At 39.8% G+C, this 22,033-nt stretch overlaps 1 protein-coding gene across 4 annotated transcripts; it reads right to left on the bottom strand.

Moving 5' to 3' along the window:
- Positions 1-726: 726 nt before the first annotated feature.
- LOC127952545 (KN motif and ankyrin repeat domain-containing protein 2) lies at positions 727-21,617 on the bottom strand. Of its 4 annotated transcripts, none has more exons than XM_052551149.1 (12): positions 21,517-21,617; positions 9,449-9,511; positions 7,857-9,230; positions 6,584-6,796; positions 6,392-6,497; positions 5,371-6,081; positions 5,179-5,266; positions 4,046-4,265; positions 3,127-3,269; positions 2,849-3,049; positions 2,569-2,667; positions 727-2,462 (listed from the first exon to the last, which is right to left on the bottom strand). In XM_052551149.1, exons 2-12 carry the CDS (start codon positions 9,492-9,494, stop codon positions 2,406-2,408), a joined length of 3,258 nt encoding a protein of 1,085 aa, XP_052407109.1. In that variant the 5' UTR covers positions 9,495-9,511; positions 21,517-21,617; the 3' UTR covers positions 727-2,405. The 4 variants fall into 4 exon arrangements, with proteins under 4 accessions (XP_052407109.1, XP_052407134.1, XP_052407118.1 ...); XM_052551174.1 differs by having other exon boundaries at positions 21,351-21,525; XM_052551158.1 differs by lacking the exon at positions 21,517-21,617 and adding an exon at positions 18,521-18,540.
- Positions 21,618-22,033: the final 416 nt, after the last annotated feature.

Below are 22,033 nucleotides of genomic sequence, written 5' to 3'. Positions count from 1 at the left end.
TAGAGTCAAATGTTTTTACAGAGGGAATTCTGGTTATCTTTTTTTGTCACTCCATAATTCAGAAAATACATTGAACAGCCAGAAAACATTATATTTTCACAATTTTGGGGGGAATAAAATGTTGTATATAATCATGGAAAATATATATGAACAAATCCCTCTGTAAAAACCTTCAGAATATAGACAGGAATAAAAATGTCAATTTTGGTGTGTATAAGTACTACTGAAGTGGAGATTTATGGCTCAGTGTTGAAGAAAAACTCATTTTGAGAAAACGGCCTTTAAAAATATGTATTGTAATTGAAATCTATTGACACAAACAGATAAAGTGCTATAAAAGAAACACTTAACAGTGTCTTTTGGATGTTTTCCTTCCACTAGTTTGAAAAAGCACTTTATAAAAAAAAAAAAAAAGCCCAAAATCTCAAAATTTACAGGTGCTTGAAAAACATTGTTTTTGCCTGTCTCACCTTAAAGGTCCGTAAAAGTATCAAGCCACGTTCACTTGCAGAACTTAAGCTTCTAGAGGGCACATACATTAAACATATTTATATACATGTTCTAGGACTGTCTTCATTGTTGTATTATTGCGCCCTCTGGCGAACAAACAAACAAAGGCTGAACATCGGACACTTTTTCCTTTTTATATTCTTTCTTCCTTTTATTTCTTTAACGGCTGCATATAGTGTAGGTCTATAATGCGTTCACATTCAATAAACACTCCAGTTCACTCTAAAATCTAAATTTATTTTTTTTCCAAAAACGAGGGAAACAAACAGACACATTTAAATGTGAACACTTTACATAAAGGTTCATGGCCAGCACATGTGCCAAAAGATATACAAAGCTGTGAACAGATATTACAATTTTAAAGATATTCAAAGAGTGTTAAATAAAACAAATACAAAACAGTATAAAACGAATAAGGTACTCAACTAGTTATAAGAAAGCATGTGTACAAAGTGGGTAAACCAAAACATTTCAATCTATCTTTCAAATGAAACAAAGCTCTTCCATTTAAAATGTTCAAATCCAACATCTTGTGTTTAAAAAAAAAAGCTAAAAAAAATTCTATAGTCTTTGCACTTAAACTTTGGAGATTATATATATTATTTTCATTTTGGAAAACATTATACATTCGTCATAGACAATACCAAGCCTTTCCCCCACATTCTGGACCCTAAAACCACCAGCGACTGAGCAAAAGAAACAAAATCAACCGGTGCTCAGTTAACACATGCCAGTACCAATGTGTGCATATCACTAAACAACATCAGGTCTCATCCAACAAGAAAATTACGTACCTTCATATTTCCTTCTCTGGCTATGTTTGATTGCAACTGGCAATATGCAAGAAAACTGAGAGTTAAAAAAAAAATGCATTCATTCTTGAAAACCCATTTTATGCTCATCTATAATATCTTTGGAGAGCCCTTGTTCACTAAACCTTCAATACAAGTTTTTAAATGAGCAAAAATGACAAAACCTTGCAGTCCTCCACAAATCAGAGTAAACAAAGTACAATATCAAAAAACCATAATACTGCACCGGCTGTGATCAAATCTGTGGGGGTAATGCTATCCATTAGGATAATGAGAACCTGTACAGCCAGATAACTGACACAAACCCACAAATTGAATATAAACACTATCTAAAGCAGGATGACATCGCACAATGTGAATTCTTTTAGTAAAAATGCCAAAATATCAGCCTAAGTGTATTACCTGTAAAATATAGCATTACAAATCCCCTAGAAAAGTAACTGCACCGCTATGTTTCCCATTGTAGGGTGAGACCTGCACTGTATGATCAAATATACTGTACTGAAAATCACTATGTAAAGGCTATCAAACATTGCTCTGAAAACAGCTGGTGTGGAAACTCAGAATATGTTTTCTTATTAGACTAATAATAGTAAAAACCATGAAAGGACACTTGATTAAAATACATTTTGTTGTTGCTGTTGTTTACACAACGCTCTTATAAATGTAATAAGTTGCTGTATGACTATAACTGGATGATTTGAATGCTAAATATTGCTGGATTGTTAAAAGTAAATGCACTTTGTATAAGGTAACACTTCTTTTACAAATGGACCGCTAGATGAATGATATTGCTGCTACACGCTTGTTGTTAGTCTTATTTGAATCTCACCCTTTTTTCTTTGCTACAATGGAAAATGCTAAAAAAGGAACAGAAAACAACATATAAGGACCAATGGTGTCAAGTGCTAATTATTTTAAGAGTGCACATTTTTTATATTTCTAAAAATGTTACATGCTAACTTGTGGGTATACATGCTGTACACATGTACACTAACACATGAAAACTCACACACAGACCGTGGAATGGACAAGGATCGTTTCGTTTGCTGGAGGAGGTGGCATCAGATTCATGACATCCGTTTACTTCAGTTCAGAAGAGGGAGGGGAAGATCCCAGAATTGGAGACTTTGGTGACACCTGTGGAAAAGGAGAAACTCGTTGACTCCATTCACAGGGTAGATTAACAGAATACTGGATGTGATAGCTGTTGGCTATTGTGTGATAACAGAGCAAGCACACTCACAGGGGAAGGTGGCTTGGCAAAATTGAGGTGCGCATAGAGAAGCACGGCAATGTCATTCTGACTGGCCTCCAGTGCTATGGAGAGAGCTGTGCTGCCGTCCTGTAAAACAGCAAACAGATTGAAAAATATCTGTATGTAAATAATTATGCTTATACATTTTTTTTTTTTGCTGAACTATTTCAATGTAAAACTGGCAAAACAATTATAATAAGAGATAGAGAAGACATAATATAGGTGGAAATATGGTGGAATCATGCATGCTGAACAAAGAGATAATCACATTATCAGTGAGTGTAGCATCACAGCCCGGCACAGACAGCAGCTGGCGCACAATGTCCACGTGTCCGTGCTCACAGGCACACATGAGCGCTGTGGAGCCGTCATCATCACGCAGGTTCACCTGAGCACCACAGGACAGCAGAGCTCTCACCATGTCCCCTCTGCCATGACTGACCGCCAGCATCAGTGCCGTCTGCCCTGCCTACAACACACACACATCAGTACAATACACTAACTGACACATACTGCAGAATAGTGATGGACCAGAAGGGGGCGCACCTGGCTGGCTTTGGCGTTGACGTCGCCCGTGCTGAGCAGCTGTAGGACGGTTTGAAGGTCACTGTCAGAGCTGAAGGCAGCCAGAGCTGTCAACATGATTGCTGTGTAACCAGCCTTGTTCTGCTTGTCAGCATTACAGAGACCTACACAACAAGGACAGCTGATAAGTAAGAGGGACGGATATAGCTCTGTCACAGGCTAAATAAAACGTACTGACACTTTTGCCACTACTGTTCAAATGTTTGGAGGCAGCAAGTTTTTTTTTTTTTTTTTTTTAAAGGAATGAATATCTTTTATTCAGCAAAGATGCAATAATGAATCAAAAGTGACAGTAAAAACATTTCTAAAGTTACACAATATTTCTATTTTAAATAAATTCTTTTGAACCTATTCTTCAAAGAATCTTTAAAAATATAATGGTTTCCACAAAAAAAAAAAAAAAACCTTCACTAATAATAACAGCTTATTAGATTGATTCCTGAAGAATCATGTGACACTGAATACTGGAGAAATGATGCTGAAAATTCAGCTTTGCATCACAGGAATAAATTACCTTTGAAAATATATTAAAATAGAAAAGTTGAACAGTTAAAACAGTTGTTTTAAATCATAATAATATTTTACAATATTAAAAGTGCTTTGTAATCAAGTAAATGCAGCCTTAATGGGCAAATTCTTTAGTAACATTGAAAAATCATACCAACCCCAAATGTTACACAGACATAAAATGAACGATATTAATAATTAAATATTATTTACATCCTTTAAGTATTGAGTTCTACTGATTTTCCTTTCCCCACTGAATTCCCTTTTTAAATACAGAGATGATGTAATGTGTCAAAGCATGTGCCCAACAGCCTGAAAGAAAGAAGTGTGTCAGCAGTGAGCATTGCTCAGAGATGTGAGGAGCGTCGCTCACCAGTATCCAGCAGTAGCTTGACTACAGGGAAGTTGGAGTGAGAGACCGTGTAGTGCAGAGCTGTGTTTCCATTGCCGTCAGCTATGTTGATGACAAACTCCAGTAGCTGGGGGGAAATGGAGGCGAAGGTGTCCATGTACGCTTTGACTACTGCAGTGTCAGCAGCCTTATGACAGGACACTTTGAGCCACTCCTGCAGAACTGTGGTGTAGGCTGTCCTCTGTCAACACAAGAGAAGGCAGAAACGGGCTTTCACTACCATCTATTACAATAAATACATAACACTCATTCACTAGCAGATCACCAATATGACTGAATAGCTCTGTTTTAAATGAGAGTCATTTTTGCAGCACCAAAATAAATTATAAATTATTAGTGGCACTTGTCCTTGCACAACTTGCCACCACAGTTTTGGAGCTTGAATGACGTGTCTCAGTATTTTCTATGGTGCTGTGGTTTCTATGGTGTTGCTAGGGTATTTTGTGTGGTCGCTATGGTGCTGCTAAAGTATTGAGAGTAGATGCAAATCAAACCCAACCTCAAGTCTGCTCAAGTATGTTATTCAATTTATATATTCAAGTGTAATGGAGTTTCCACCTATTATTTGGTCTGCCGTATGAAAATTGTAAGAAAATTGTCTCATTAGAAACTGATAAGGGGTATTATTCATGCCTGAGGCACAAATAGTACATGGAAAAGTTTTGGATGGGAAATAACAATACTGCTGCTTGCCTAATTTTTCTATTTTAATAATTTAAATGCGTCAGTGTAACAATGGAAATGACTGATGCAATCAAAGACACTGCAAATGCCCCTATTCTGGTGTCCTTTTAATTTGTTTATTTACAGTTTAATAATCAAAAACTAAGTTAATAAAGTTTAAGCAGTTTAATAATTTATTACTTTTTTATACAATAATAGGGTAATACTGTAAATTCTATTTTTTTTGGAATGTCTGGCTGGATGTCTGTTATTTTCCACATTACAGGACTCATAGGGCCCCATTCAAATGCACAATCATTTTCTTAGCAAAATAATGATACAATTCACTTAACTTAACTTAAACATATCTTGAAGTGAAGAACTATGCTGACTATCATTTATGTGCATAAGAATGCAACTGATGAACATACTGCATTTTGATGGCTGAATGCATTTGGTTCACTGAGTGCCTTCTGCAAGGTGTGGAGCGCCGCAATGAGGCTGCCACTCAATACCAGTCTGGAAAGAAAGAGAAAATGCTTGTCACTCAGCATTTACAGCCAACTTACATAATCAAAAGTGAATGTCAGAATAGCTTGTGTTACTGATTTGAGTCAACCTACCTGCTTGTTTGTTTGTTAGTGGGGGTGGTGCTTCTATCAGCGGCTGGATCCATGGCGGAGGATATGGCTATGTCCTGTTTTGCTGAGGCATCAGTAGATTGTGACTGTGTTGCTCCTTGTTGGGTGGTGAGGTGAGTGGTTTTTGATTGGCTAACATCTGGCTGAAGTTTGGCACCGGTGGATTGTGAATGAGTGGTTGGCTGCTGAGCAGTCAGGCCCGACACCTCTGGCCGGACGTTTGAGTCGGTGGCTTTGGATTGCTGCACTGAAGTGCTGGTGTATGATAACTGGACAGAGTCTTGTTCAAGAGTGCTTTGAGAGGTACACCCTTGGAAAACACATTTGGCCTCTGTGGATTGAATGATGCCTTCTGAATGAGCCGTGGTGGTCACTGATGATTGGTTTACAGAGTGCTGTATGTCTGCCTCTGCTGCTGGTGATTGGGTGACCTGTTGCTGGGTAGCTGCATCCGAGGCTTGTGATTGGCTGGTGCTTTGCTGTGCTGCAGTGTGATTGGCTGGTGGCTGGGCAGTGCTGGACTGAGGTGTTTGGGCAGCTGCTGTCTCACAGATGGACTGAGGGTTGCAGGAGGCCACCTGAGACTGCCGTGCCGCAGATTCTGGTAGTTTCTCTGTAGCCTCGTGGTATTCACTTGCATCGCTCTCATCTGAACTTTCCGAGCTACTGTCGTCAGAGGACGTCGACTCATACCTGCAGGTCACATTAGTGCTGTTATTTAACATATAAAACCCTCTGAATCTAATGAAATGGATCCCAAATTGATAATCTAAACTAGATATGCAGTTCCTGAAGGAAACACAAGTGTTGCTAAGCAGTAAAATAATAGTTTTGTGCAAATGACACCCAACTTGTATCTTGTTTTCAGTTTATTATCAAATTTATTAAAAAATTATAGTTTCCAAACATTAGTAAATATATAGTAGTTCAATAATACAGCTGTTGAATCAAACATCTGCAACATATCTTATGATTTCATTTATTGACATAATTCTGTATTTACCCTCCATTGACTTCTATGAACTGCAGGTTCTTTTTGGTGTACGGAGAGCCAGGTTCCCCATCAGCCTTTCGTTTCATTATTGACCTCAGGGTGGACTGAGGGGAGGCTGGAGAATACAAACACAGTACACAGTGTGAGAATCACTATCTGATTCATTGTTATCACCAGTTACTAAAAGACAACAACGCAAACCTGGTTTCGCTGGATCGATTTGGGTGGCTTCTTCTGCTGGTTGCTGGTTAATTTCTCCCTCTTTAAACCGTTGGGAGATGGCAGTCACTTGGCTGCACTTTGTATCCATAGCAGTTGCCTGGTTGGTCACTGGCATTGATTTGGACACTTCACTTTTCAAGACCTCCCGCACCTGCTTAGAGCTTATTGCAATGGGAAGCTCACGCGGCGATTCTGAGGGCAAAACAAAAAATTAAGCACAAATACTAAAAATTAACTTAAACCTAAAATTTTAAAGGAATAGTTCATCCAAAAAGGTGGAGTTTGTATTTTTAGTCACCGTAATGTTGGTTCGACTTCAACACAAAAGGAGAAGAAAGTGGAGAGCTGCTATTTTCAACACAATAAAAGCGAATAGGAGCGGTGCAACTCCAAAAATTCAAAAGCAGCATCATAAAAGTAGACCATATGACTTGAGGGCAGTCACATAACACTTCTGTCTACACTGCGATGGATAATATATGATGTCACTTTCTGTAGCGGCTTTTTTATAAATTCATAAATATAACAAATAATAATCCAAAAAGTAAAAATATGCAATATGTACTATAAAGTGAGTGAAAGTGAAGTGACATGTGGCCAAGTATGGTGACCCATACTCAGAATTTGTGCTCTGCATTTAAACCATCCAAAGTGCACACACACAAACACACCATGAACACGGACCCAGAGCAGTGGGCAGACATATTGCTGTGGCTCCCGGTGAGCAGTTGGGAGTTCAGTTGCCCCTGTACCTTTAAAGTTTGTGTTCAGCAATTCATCTAAAATGTAACGCTGTGACATATCAATCTTCTGGTCTACTGGTCCCATGTCTTCAAATAATACGACATTGCAGGTCAGATCAGAGTCCATCAAACTTGCATATTGAAACGGGCAATTGCCTCCATTGCCTTTAAGGCAATTGAAACACAATTGTCTCCCCACAGCACATTTGAAAATAATTGTGTTGTATACATGAATAAACACAAGTAGAAGTTGGGTTACAATTAGGAGGATTGGGAGATTTTGGAGTGAGTAATGTCTTCAGTTTCAGTCTGTTGCTCATACAAAGCTACCATGTGGTGTAAGAACAATAATTTGGGGCATGGACCAATCTCATGGCGCTCCTTCCCCTTTCACTGTTATTGTACAGAGAAAAATCAACATAAATATTTTGCATCCTTTCATATTCCATGGTAAATAGCTCAGGTTTGAAACAACATGTAGGTGAGTGAATAACAACAGATATACACACCCTCTGCTGCTGGGGACTCTGCATGTCTTCTGTGGGGTCCTTCTGGTGTAGCCGCCGGATGATTGGGAGATGTGCAACCCTGGGCTCTTAGCAGCGTCACAGTGGGCTGCTCCAGTGTATATACTTGGATCCCCACGGTCCTCTGCTGATGAGGCTGCTGAGTAAAACTGACAACAGTGTGCAGGCCCCCACCAGTCTGACCCGGCTGCTCCTGCCAGCCGAGACTGGTAGCTCTCACCGCATGGTCCACCTGAGGGGAAAGAGCTTGCCTCTCTCTCTGAGCCGCTTCGACTTGCTGCTGAGCACTCTGTAGCTCCTGCATCGTTTTCCTCAGCTGAACTTCTAAAAGCCCCACCTTAGTCTTGAGGGCTTCAGTTTCAGGCAGCAACCCCAAGTCCTCTTCTCGCACTCCTACTCCAACATGGCGGCACGGCCTTTCTTCTACCTCAGGCCCTACACCGACAGTTCGTACCTCCCGCTTTGCACCCGGACGAGCTCCACCGACAATTACAGTCTCCTCGATTTCACATCCTGAGTCCTGGAGGGAACCCGGAGTGGTAGGTGAAAGACTTCCTGCAGCTCTATTCGCGGCTCCTGTCCCGTTTCCCGTCTCCTCTTCGGGTATGTCGATGTAGAGCTCTCCTCGTGGACGACTCCGATTGAACCCCAGTGTGTGGCCCAGGAACTTCTGGCTCTTGAGTTGCACGCTAAGCTGCCTCTTCTCCTCCTGAAGCACGGAGATCTTCACTTGCAGCACTGGGATGGTCTTCACCTGCTCCTCCAGCTCCCGGATCTTCCGCAGGGCAACGGCCATTTGCTCCCGTACGTGTTGCAGATGGGCGGGCGTTGGTGAGACAGGTGTGGACAAGCCAGAGCTAATTGGCGTATGGGAGCCACCTCCCTGGGCCCGATTGAAGCTGTGTGCACTGGACAGGGAGGTGTTGGAGCCCGCCATACTGCTGTGCATGCTGTCCAGGTTTGAGAAACGACGGCCATCCTTCTCCTCCTCCAGCTTGCGGCGAGCATCCAGCAAGGTCTTCTCCACACGTGCCGTGCTGAAGCTGGGTCGCTGTGAGTTGTGAAATCCCGGCGCACAGTAGGAGTATGATGAGTGACGGCTGTCCATGCTGGTGTTGGAGCACAGCGACTCAGTGGAGGTCCACCAGGAGCCTGTGTAGCCATAGCCACGTGGAAGCGAGCCATAACGTGGGCGCCGCTGCACTGGCACCTTCTTAATAGTGTTGCCCTTTTCAATATCATTGACATACTTGAGGAAGTCCAGGTCCAGACGGTAGCCATAGGGGGTCTCTACTGAGTATGGAGCCTCTGGGTCCTTTCCATGCAAGGAGGGGGGCTCCGGGGGGTTAATCTTCCCTAAGGAGAGAGGAAACGACTTTAAACTGCAGGAAATCTCAGTCTAATCTTGGAATTGGACAACAGGGGAAAGAATAAACTTCAGGCTATGACTAGGACAAGGCTTCACTTTAATACTTAGTCTCTAAAGAGTGGATGAACTGGGTAAAGGATAACAGAAATCACAATATATATGCATTACAGTATGTGTAGTATCCTAATGCAAGGTGGGATCTTACCTGGAAAACTGGGGTCCATATGAAGCACCTGAGCCATGATTGTCATTCACCAGCCAATCTCTCCTGAATAAGAGAGATACCATTACTAACCAATACCAATTTTTCAATTAAACTTATGAGATTCTATGGCTAGCTACCAAACATAATGGGCAGCTCTTATTCAAAATCTTTAAATCAACAGTTGAACAGCTGTATACAAATATATTCCTCAGACCAGCAGGGGAAAGGGTCAGCAGGATAATGGCACTTCGATGTTTATTCAGTTTCCTTTGTAACATACATAAGATATTTTGGGTTTGAAACTGAGAAACCATCTTTTCTTTTTCCAAATAAAGCATTTAAAGAATTGTTGACAGAACTTTTAAGCAACTGGATTACATTGAGCAGTTACATTCTTCTCAGTTCCAATCTCGAATATGATTTATTTTTCAGTTGATGACGTCTTAAATCAATCTCAGATTCTCAAAATATCTCCTTTTATGTTCCACTGAAGTCAGTTGTGAGGGTGAGTAAATTTCAAATTCAAATTATGGGTTTGGGCACCTTGGCACCGTTAAGTAATGAAATAAGTAGTGAAAAAAAATTCAAGGTAGATGATGGGGGGGGGGGGGGGGGGGGTCCTGTGAATACATATGTCTAATTTAACACATTTATATTCATAAAAAAGAAATAAGCTTTATTAAATGAACTATGGTTTTTGAGCTGTTTTCCTTGTGCAACCTCTGTGTCAAATGACCTAAATTATGCTGGTTTGTGCGATATTGAAAAAAAAAGATGGGGATTTTTGTCGATAACATGATTTGTTGAATCCGTCAATCAAACTATTCTTTCAAAATGGATGATTCATTTAGAAACAAAGCAAGTTGTTTTTACGAAAGTAGCATTGAATAATTGGCTCACTCGATTAATTAAAAAAACTGATTCATTTCTGGAAAGGTACATCGCAGTGTTGCTACGAGACGCACAACAACTTTGTTTGGAACTATTTCATTTGCAAAACAGGAAAAAAGACAAAATGTGTCTAAAATATAACTCACTCAATTAACTTGTCTTCCAAACTGCTGTATAATATGAATTTAACATTTGCGATCATGCACATGTGCTGATTCTTGAGTGATATTACTCAACATCATATAAAGATAAAAAAACACAAACACACAGGAATATTTTTTCTTTCATTATTTGAATTGCAGAGGCATTCTAACTGCATTCTAATAGGCTTCATTATGCATTGAATGATTTGGACGAATGATGGCGTGTGACGTCATGGTAGTGGTGTCCCAATCCTTAGGGGAATATTTTCTCCCTTACCCCTTGACATGCTGTTTTAAGGGACAAGGGGAAGGGGTAGACGGAGGGGTAGGGGAAGGGGTATAAAATAGAATTGGGATTGGGCCTTAATTACAGGGGTCAAACTCCCTGTAATTAATTCCCTGCTTTATCCCCTACGAAGTTAGGCTGTTCAGTTTCTGTTTGTTTCTAGTTCTCTTGTTTGGAGGAGAGGGGAAAAAGAGGGGAACGTTTTCTGGCAGGCGACAACAAGAGAAAGAGTGTCTTGTTACAGCCTTATTAGGAATCTTCTGAACACGCTCTCTGTGGTTCTCAGAATCAAGATACTGTAAAAAAAGACAGACACAGGCACTATTGCTTGGCCTTTCTCTCCCACACTTCTCCATGCGTTCTATCTCCTCTTTTTTCCCAGATTTTTCCTCACTCTGTCAGCTGATGATCAGGAGATAGCAGCTGGCCTCTGTCCGCTCTTTCTTCTTCCACTCTCTCAGTTGCGCATTTCGACTGAAGCAAAGCATTCCATCTTTAAATCAATTGGGGAAATTGAAGCAGCTTTGCTACAACCTTTCTTTTCATCTAGCTCTTGTGCTGTTAGAGGGTTCTCTTTTTCCCCTCAGCATTGCATTTGTCCCAGCTAATGTGCCTTTTGCCAAAGATTAACTTTCTAGGTCATTAGTTAGAAGTGTGGGGGGGGTTGGGGTATGGGGTGGTTGGGTTGTGCCACGACTTACAAGCTATCTCTGTTCCCAACATTAACAGCATATTAGACCACAGAATTGGGTTTGAACTTCACAGACATCTCAAAGAGACTGCTCCAGTCATTTCGGTTCGTGAGGGGAAATAGCTTCTCCATTGCTGCCTCACACAAAACTTTCCCCCTCTGTCTAATCTCATGACCCTCTCAGTCTGTTTATGTTCTTGCCTTTTGGAGAAGAAAGTAGGCCATACGGAAACACTGACTGAACTGATTTGGTATTTTGTAGATCTTAAGCCGACAAAATGAGCTCTCTTGTCCACTATCCATCCTGCGTGCTTTCGCTCGCTTTCTTACACTTCTCTCAGCTGTTTGTGCACATTTTGATATCCTGTTTTATTTATTTTGTATCAAATTAATATTATTGAAGTATCAATACTATTCGGGAATCATGTTTTAAGCACAACAAATACACTAGTTTCACTTTTACCATGAATGCTAGAAGCTAATAATAATAATAAAAAAAAACTATGTTGTTTCTATTTGTGCCCTTTAAATATATTACAATGTAAAAAAGATGATAATGAGGCCATGCAAAACAAGATTTTATTAAAACATGCCGAGCCGCTTAAGTCAACATCATCTTAATTAGTGGGTTTTTTATTCCCCTGCCACAGCCACAGATGAATGTTGAGTACGCATGAGAAGTGTTACTGTGAGCGCTAACACACACATTTGTGTGTGTGAAAACTGGAGCATCAGTGCTGTGAAGAGTGTTGACAGGGGGACGGTTGATGTGCCATAATTAGAGACTCCAGTAAAGGCACACAGCATGACAAAAATCCAGCCTTAAGCAACAACACACAGTCCTGTCTCTCTCACGGTGTCACAAACACCCTTGCTTTCCTCAAACACATCTCTGTCTCTCTGTTATCTCTGCTCTACTACTATTCTAACGATTCTATTATTGTTGTCCATATTTAGGCTGGATTTGAACATACTCTTATGTGTTAAACTTTACTCCTTTACTCCAATCCTGTATCACTGGTACTGAATTGTTTGTTCTAAGTTAAAATATCAGCTTACTGACTTTTTCAAGCGGCCATAACCAACTTTCCTGTCAACTGATAGATCAGGCAAAAAAAGGACTCATATGTACTCGCATCTAAAGACCAAAACGTCAAGCTTTCGTTGACCAGGCAACATCTGGCAACCCTTCAAAATAGCCTAGTAACTTCATAGAAACATGCTAAAAACCACTCTGAACATTTCCTCAACCACTTAGCAATCATTTAGAATGTCCAAAAGTTGAACATTTGATCATGATTTTTCTAATAATTGTTATCTATTGTGATTTAAAATGTGATTAAAACATAAAAATATTTATTTGAACATTCTGAAGACATTACAAGGAGAAAAAACATCAAATAAACACATTAACATGTATTTTAAAGCGGAGCAAACTAATAAAACAAACAAAAAAATCTTTTTTTAAGATTTCTATATTAGCTTATATAGGTTTTATTTATTTATGCTCAATTTAACCAAAATATTTGTGATTATATATCAGTTTAATAATAATAGTTATTATTATTTATTTATTGTGATTAATAATATTATTAAATAAATATATTAAACTAAATAAGATCAACAACTATCATAATAATATTATTTTACTCCACATAAAAAAAAAAACTGCTCAGACGTAAATAAAAATGTCACGTTTAGCTCCGAAATGCGCTGTACATATATTTAATTTAGTCACAATCTTTGCGATTTGAAAATCACACTTAGCATATCACAATTTGGATTTTATTTCAATTAATTGTCCAGCCTTAGTATATAGAGCAACATGCTAAAATTACTCAAAACACACTTCTAACCACTTACAACACCTTAGCAACCACACAGCAATACCCTGGAAACCAATCACACAGTGCCACTCACAGTAAATTATGAAACCTAGTTTCCTGACTCTTGTCGTTTAGCGCAGTGTCTTATGCTCCCGAACAATCCCCTTCTCCAGGCCACCATGCACGTCCACCCTGAACAGGGCTGCATCGGCCTGTACTGTGCAAAGGCATGCGTGCATGTGTGACGGTGACCTTCCTCGCTCTTTGTCTGCTCATAAACAGTGTCCCATTGAGATGACAGTGAACAGAGCACAGTGTGCCCCCTCCCCAGCAGCAGACCTTTGACCAGCAGAGCCAGTCTGTACCATCCTCCAGTAGGAACGCTTTGCCATAAACCCATGCCCCTCTCTCTGTACCTCTCGCCCAACTTCCCCTCGCTTTACATTCCAGAGCAGCGGAAGTTGACATCTTCTGCCTCCAGGGTGTCCTACACCCACCGCCACATTATTAAGATTAGCAATCTTAAGGGAAGTCTAATATCGGTCTGCTCAGTAGGAGTAAATTAACCATGCTTGAGGAGTCGGGAAAACTTAATTCCTCAAAGCTAGTTTCATATTATGAAAACATGTCAAAGAAAATGTCTGGTCATTAGTTTCCCTCAGCCGAGCTTTCTGAGGAACGGATAAACATTAAGGGGTGTTTAGTTTTGATGATGATTTTCAAAGGTCTCTTTATCACTGTGTGAAACTCAAGGTCTGTTTTAAACAAGCTGCTTTTTTTCCCTTGGCTATGATGTGGAATTTGGGATGCTTATCTAAAAACAAGGAATAAATTGACTCCTTAAACTCAAGAGAACCACTTGAGTAATTTGTATCTTGTCTGAAGGTAGCAGTCAGATTTAAATAACTCACTGTGCTGCAATGACACTATCTCTTCCCCGACCTACTCACTCTCCTCTTTCGCTTCCTTCAACTCTCTTATGAGTGCCACCAAAATCCTAAAGGGGTGGGTGTATTATTTACAGAACTGCTCAATTATGACTAACATTGGCAGATTCTTTATATGATTTGGGTTGCACCCTTCATTTTAGACGTTTGCCGTCATCTCAAGAACCAGAGAAGCCACTCCTCGTGACCGTTGATCCAAAACAGACTCTTCTGTGAGAGAATAATTTGTCTTGGCTCTCTATCATCATTGCAAACCACCACAACACACCCTTCATCTCCCTCAACCACAACAACATGTTACTTGGCAAACCGTCCCAAGCCTGGGAAAGCTCTGCGCTGTGAGCAATGTTTTTTTGGTCCGGAGTTCTACTGAGTCACCCACCTAAACCCAGAGAGACAGACACACCCCTGCCGGACCCCGGACGGCGTCCAGAAAGACTCCAGAACATCGTGGACCTTCACAAACACTGACTCCTGCACCTCAAAGACTTCCTCAAGAGCAGGGTTCAAGTGACTTTGTGGTTAAAAATCTGCAAGACCAGAAAATTATCCTCTTAATCTCGTACAGAATTTCATTTCTGGTCACCTAAATTTACGATCCAACACTGTGAGGAACCAAGTTCTTCTTAAGCTCAACATCCCGTACATGCATTTCTGCAGTCTTAGTGGAGAATTGATATGATTTTATGGAGCAACAATGTCAAAGTGGGAACATTAGGTTACATTGTTCCAACACTTTTGTCATGCCAGTTCCTAGAGGGAGAAAGAAACAGAGCTTTATACAGGAGTTACAGCCAAATCACAAAGAGCCATTCATTCAGTCTCAAACTCCACAGCTGGTTCTAATATAGAGCTGGGAGGAGCACAGGGAAGAGAGAGCATGAGAACATGGAGAGAGAGAGAGAGGGAGAGAGAAAGAGAGAGAGAGAGAGAGAGAGAGAGAGAGAGAGAGAGAGAGCATGAGAGAGAGAGAGAGAATGAGAGATAGAGAGCATGAGAGAGAGAGAGAGAGAGAGAGAGAGAGAGAGAGAGAGAGAGAGAGAGAGAGAGAGAGAGAGAGAGAGAGAGAGAGAGAGAGAGAGAGAGCGAGAGAGAGAGAGAGCGAGAGAGAGAGACTGCCTTTAAAACACACGTAATGCTTCTCATTTGCCCACTGCTGAGAAAGTCCCATTCTTTCTGGAAAACAAATAGAGTATCTTACCGTAACCATAAACCTTTTTTTAATGCACAGTTTCTTTTTCTGGATGTATTCATTAGTGGTTTATGAGTCAATTTGTAATGAGATAATAGCGTTAATGTTTTGATGACATAAAATGACACAACAAAGGTAAAGCGGAGTTTTAAAAAATTAGATTCGAAATCTAATTTGAATTTCCAATAACCAGAACATTTTAGGGTTAAAGGAATTTAAAACAAGAAACACTGATATAAAATAGACATTTTATGTGCAGCTTGAGTGCTGTTTTCAGTAAAGCAAAGTGGAGAAACCAAAAAGTCACTGTTAACTTTCGAGTTAACTTCTTCCTCATAATGGTATGACGATAATCTACACTACTGTTAAAAAGTTATGACTAATAAGATTTTTTTTAAACCTTTATTTTATGTCTCAGTATGCTTACCAAGGCTGCATTTATTTAAGAAATACAGTAACAACAGTGATATTGTTAAATATTATTACAAGATTCTTTAGAAACCATTCTAATATGCTTATTTGCTAACTTTTTATCTTTGTTGAAAACAATTGTGCTTCTTCATATTTTTGTAGAACCTGAGATGCATTTTTTTTTCAGGATTCTTTGATGAATAGAATGTTTAAAAACAACAGCATTCAATTGATCACCTTCCAGCCACACATGAAACAACACGCAGTCAAGCACGTACTCAACATAAGTTCATGACCTCTAGACCGATTTTATAAAAAAAAAGTGAAAGTGACGTGACATTCAGCCAAGTATGGTAACCCATACGCAGAATTTGTGCTCTGCATTTAACCCATCCGAAGTGCACACACACAGAGCATTGAACACACACACACACTGTGAACACACACCCGGAGCAGTGTGCAGCCATTTATGCTGCGACACCCGGTGAGCGGTTGGGGTTGAGTGCCTTGCTCATGGGCACCTCAGTCATGGTATTTCCAGCTCGGGACTCGAACCCACAACCCTAGGGTTAGGAGTGATACTCTCTAAATACTAGGCCACAAGATGTTGATAATACTGTGCTCTAAACTACATGAGGGTTACGATCCATTGAAAACAACTGTACACATGTGTATGCACAGTGCATGAGTTCAGGTTCAGAAAGAGTTACAGGAAAGGGAGCTACAGTTCCCCAAAGACCCTGAAAGTAGTTGGTCACTTCCTCCCAGCCAAGACGAAGGGGAGACTTCAAAATCAAGGAGGGAGAGAAAAACAGAAATGGCAACAGAAAAAATGCAGCAAATTCAGTAGGAAGGAGAGCCAAAAGACAAAGGGTATAGGTCCAGGATGGACACCAGGAGAGGCTAAAACAGCAAAGGGTGATATTCAAATGGATACGTCTAGAACAGAAATACTTTTGGCAGCTTTCAGAATAAGAAACTCGACGTGAGTCATTTCAAATGCCATTGGCTTTACGTTTTGTGCTCTTTGCTGACCAAATGCTGTATTAAAAAAATAAATAAAAGAAAATTATAAAAAGCACACCAAGACTAGATGAGGCTTAAGGAATTTAAACTTATGATATAAAAAGTTCTGCAAACAGTTTAAAAGGTCTCAGCTGCCCCGATTGTGACCGTATTTAGTGCATTCCTCTAAGCACTCAAGAAAACACACGAGACAAAGCTGGAACTGTGCCGTGTCTTTGAACTCTGAAAGTTTGAAAACTCTTAAGGCCCCGAGAATGATAACTATAAAGATAACGTTATTAGCATCCACACCAACAGATGATAATGTTCTGTTTATTAACAAGTGCAAGCTGGAGTTTTATTGTCTGCCACTTTAAGTGCTCGGGCTCTGATTGGCTGTTAAAGTTTTTATCATTTATCAGCTGGAAAAAAAAACATGGGAAAAAAATCAGCTGTTCTGAAAGTGCTTTCAAATAAGGAATTGGTTGAAAGGACAAAAAAGACAACAGATTCACAAATTTCTTAAGGTAATTATTAAAAACACCTCTGTAAATTGATTCCAGGGGACAAATTCAAATATTGCCCCTTACCTTGAATTTGGGAGGCATTTTTGGTGTCATTTTGCCCCTGTTAATTTCTGACCCCGAGAATGGCGAAACTGTTCTGGGAGGAATACTTCTCCATTGGTGGTCCAAAGTTGTAATTGTGCGACCAGATCTGGTTGATAACAGGCAAAACTCTTGAGCTCAGTTCTTCCCAATTTGTGGACAGTCTGGGGACATTTCGGCTGGGATACGTGTTACGTAACAAACGTGCTAGCTTGGTAAATATAGACTTGCAAATTTCCAACCAGGACCTTATAGAGAATTATGACTGACGCTGGAAACTGTCCGCGTGTCCTGCACAAACAGAGCTGTTTTTTACATTAGGGAGTGGTATATGGAGAAAACGATGGCATGCAGAGAAACACCAAGGCCTGAAGCCAAAGCTCAAGGCCCAGGGAGGGGCCTCGCTCTGCTCACGTTACCGCCGGAGCAGGAGCAGAACAAACACACGCTGCGTCGCCATTGGTCATTGTGCTGACCTCCAGCAGGAAACGGCCTGCGGGGTGGAGCCGGGCAACAGGAATCACCACAGACATCCAAATTTACCCCTCCAAAAAAAGAATTAACGGCAAATTCCTGCGAGAACCGGGATTAAGGGTGATGAATGGCAGGGAATATAAATGCTTAGAAGAAGAAAGAAAGAAACAAAAGAGGCATGTTGTAAGTGTAGTGTCACGCAGCAGTGATAAGGTCATGAGTATGTAAGGGGTTACGATTCATCACTGCGGTCGGGGCAGCTGTGGCGGGGAGACTTAGTGGTTAGTCAGCCTCTGCTCACTAATGTAAGCAAAGAGTAAGGAAACAAGATTTTTCTTTGGGAACGTTCACAGGTTCTTTGTTTCCAGGTTCCAGACCTCTCATGTGGAAACCAAAACTTTTCCAGAGGGCAACCATCACACATAATGACAGAACTGAATATAGAGTTACGATAGAATGACAGCTGTGCATTGAAGTTTGTGCAGAACCTTTGCTAAAGACTTCACTGAGCATTTCTGGGTTAGAAGAGCTCGGCAGGCACAGCACACACCCCAGAACACATGTCCCACACATGCAGCAGACAAACACTGAGACACACCTTCACTCTGGGGACTCCAGTCTGTTCTAAAATTTCCATTCTCCCCTTCAGATTAATGTCTCCTCCAGATTAGAAGCGCTCTTTACTTTCTGTTGGGCCAGAAAAACGACATACACTGCACAGTGGTCAGATTTTAAACTAATATAGACTTCGAAATTGGTAAATGTATGCTTTAAATGCTTAAATATGCTGACCTTTGCCTTTTAATACTTTTAGTCAGTCTGCATTTTCAGTAACAATGTTAGAGGAATTAGTACTTACCCTTCTACTACTATGTAACTGAAGTTCATCAAATATGAGAACACTAATGCTCGCTGGTTACTGAAATTTTTGCTAACACTCGTTTTTGTTTGTTTGTTGTTGTTGTTGTTGTTTTTTGGAGTGTGCTACCAAAACGATTTGTTCTGTATTGTTTGTTTGGTGGATGTGCATTGTATTGTTCTGAATGCATTATTTTACCTGAGATATTTGTGATAAATTTGATTGTAATTTTTACTCGCCTTTTTAGGAACTGGCCATGAACAACACATGAAGCTTAGCCTACAGTGCTATCGTTTCTGTTGATTAATTAGCGCTGTTACTGTCAAATAAACAAATTAACATACAAGCATGTGGTAACAGCAAGCCCCCATTCTTTTCAACAGAAATGAGACTTTACTGATTTTATCCTTGCGTGATGTTCAGTTTCAAGGGAACTAACAGGCTGTTGAACCAAAAAAAAAATTAATTGGATATAAAGTAATTATAGCTGAATGAACAGAATTACACTGATTGTTTGCTTGCTTGATTATTGTTGGCATTGTCTAAGATGAATTGAACTAGTGCTGTCAAATGATTCATCACGATTAATCACATCCAAAATAAAAGTTTTTGTTTACATATGTGTATATTTATGAAGTATAAATATAACTACACACACACACACGCATGTATATATGTAAGAAAAATATTTTAAGTATATATTAAATATATTATATATATTCTAAATAATTTGTGAATATAAATATATACATGTAAATATTTTCAAAATATATGCTGTATGTGTGTGCATTTATATATTATATATATATATATATATATATATATATATATATATATATATATATATATATACACACACATACACACACACACACACGTACACTTATATTTATTTTGTGTGTGTGTGTATATATATATATATATATATATATATATACTCACACAAAATAAATATAAGTGTACATATATGTAAAACAACAACAAAAAACTTCTTTTGGATGGCATTAATCACGATTTATATTTTGACAGCACTAAATTGAACATCACATTTAAAGGGACAGACAGTTTTAGACACCTATCAAGCAGAATAATGCCTGCTGTCAAGCCATAAAACTGCTGAGAATCAGAACAAATGCTGCCCACTGTCACACCGGTCCACCTTGCTCATAGGACACTCAGGAGAAATATGCTTCAGTATATCAGGAACATTTTCTAGAAAAAAACCTCATTAAAACTACAAAGTCACACATGAGAAGCATGAATTTGGAGACCAATCACTAGTGTCTAAAGCTCAGCTGAGATCACTTAAGAGCAGAAGTGTGTGAAAAACTGGGGTCTTTAGATTAGGAAATCAATCGGTGAAGTGTCAATACTATCAAAAAGAAGCCACTGAGAAACAGATGCCATTTGTGTTTTTTCTTTCGTGCGGGGGGTCGTGAGAGGACGTCAAGTATCAAGTGAGAAACACCAACAATTAAAGGAAATTAAAAGCGCTCATTTCATTAGTCTTGCAAACAACATTTAGACGCCCAGAGTGCGCTCCACGTTACAAATGGGGTTTATAACCGAGCATTCCAGCGCGAGGAATTCCACGGCGTCACCCCTCGCGCCAAACGACGCGCATTCCTGTGCCGCGCGTCTCTCTGCGCACTGCGAGCGCGTCCTGTGATCACTTTACAACTTTCACTAGCTGTTTGTCAGAGTCCGACAGTCGAGAAAGAATGAAAATAACCCCCGAAAACAAAAAGTCGCGTGGCGTGACTAAACTAATATAGTAAAAAAAAAAAAAAAAAAAAAAAAAACGACATTAGGGTATTATAAGTTTCGTAGGCTTACTGAGCTAAATATATGGTAATCGCTCTTTTTTTCACACGCTCTCCAGTTCAAGAGGTGTTTCACAATCAGTAAAATGCTAATTTTTTAAACCAGACATTAAAGCGCACGTGTGAAACCCAACCAAACCAAGGCCCGTGAATTCAAAACCACTGCAGCGAAGTGATGAACATCTGGAAGTCATGAAAAACTCTCCCCACCCTCTCCCCAGAGTCCCAGCAGTCACGGGGCTTTTATTTAATGAAGCATTTACCCCAAGCCGCCTTCAGCACTCATTTACCCATCATCTCCGTCGAGTCTATTCAAATGTATCATTTACAAAAGCAGTAGATTACGATAAACTCATAAAAAGCGCTTTATGACCTGATTTGACTATAACAAAAAGGCGCGCGGCCGCAAATGAACCCAGACTTCATTCTTATTAACACTTAAAATGTTATATATATAAATTATATATATAAACACTTAAAATATTATATATATATATATAAATCAGCTGAAAATATTCCTAATGAATTAAATATTATTCCACACGCGCGTGTCTGAACTCTCAGGATCACACTGTTAAGGCATTGTGCGCGCTTCCCATAAAAGATGCTTTTCCATATGCCTAATGTATTTCAACCGATAAAAGAGAGTATTGGTTTTTAAATAAATGCAACATTAACGCAAGAAGCGAGTCATTTAATATCAATAAGTCCGTTTTAAATGGTGAATCCCCATCTTAGTAGCCTACCGTTACTTTGAAACTCGTAGTAAAATCGAGCAGCACAAAGACTGAAGCATCACAGCCATGAAAGCAAACGGAAAAACCACAGTGTACGCGTATACTGTATTACTGTATGTTTTCCCCCGTTAAAATCACAAGGTTAAGCAGAAAGCATGTGTGTTTTGTCACCTACCCCCTTTCCAGTGCCCTCAGTCGATAAGGCCAGCGTCTCTCTGACAGAGACAAAAACACCGCAGCCAAGCCAAGAAGCGAACCCCTCCCTCTGCTCTTAAAGAGCCAACACATGAGTCCACTCTTCCTTTAATCCCATTATCCTCTTCAAATATTTGCTCTTCTTATTTTCACTTGAACAATCCTCGCAATGTAGAGCAATTGGTTCAGTAACGCGAGAAAGCACGCGCCCACTTAATTATTGAAAGCTACAGACGTTCAGGAAACATCGAAAATCATTCATTAGTATTAAATTCAGCTTTAATGCTGTCATGCTGAATTACTGTATTGCGATTTGATAACGCTGATGATGTGCTGCTAGGGATATGACGTCATTTGTGCAGTTCAGAGCGATCTATGGTGATGACGAGGACATTCGTCATCCATATGGACTGTAAAGAGCCATTATGATAATATTAATTTGTTATTAGGTTGCAGATGGACAGGCGCGCTTTTCTTTGTCTTCTTACATATCATTT

This window comes from Carassius gibelio, chromosome A3, assembly GCF_023724105.1.
Source record: "Carassius gibelio isolate Cgi1373 ecotype wild population from Czech Republic chromosome A3, carGib1.2-hapl.c, whole genome shotgun sequence".
In the NCBI taxonomy this organism is placed as follows: domain Eukaryota; kingdom Metazoa; phylum Chordata; class Actinopteri; order Cypriniformes; family Cyprinidae; genus Carassius; species Carassius gibelio.
This window is presented reverse-complemented; position numbering and strand designations above follow the sequence as displayed.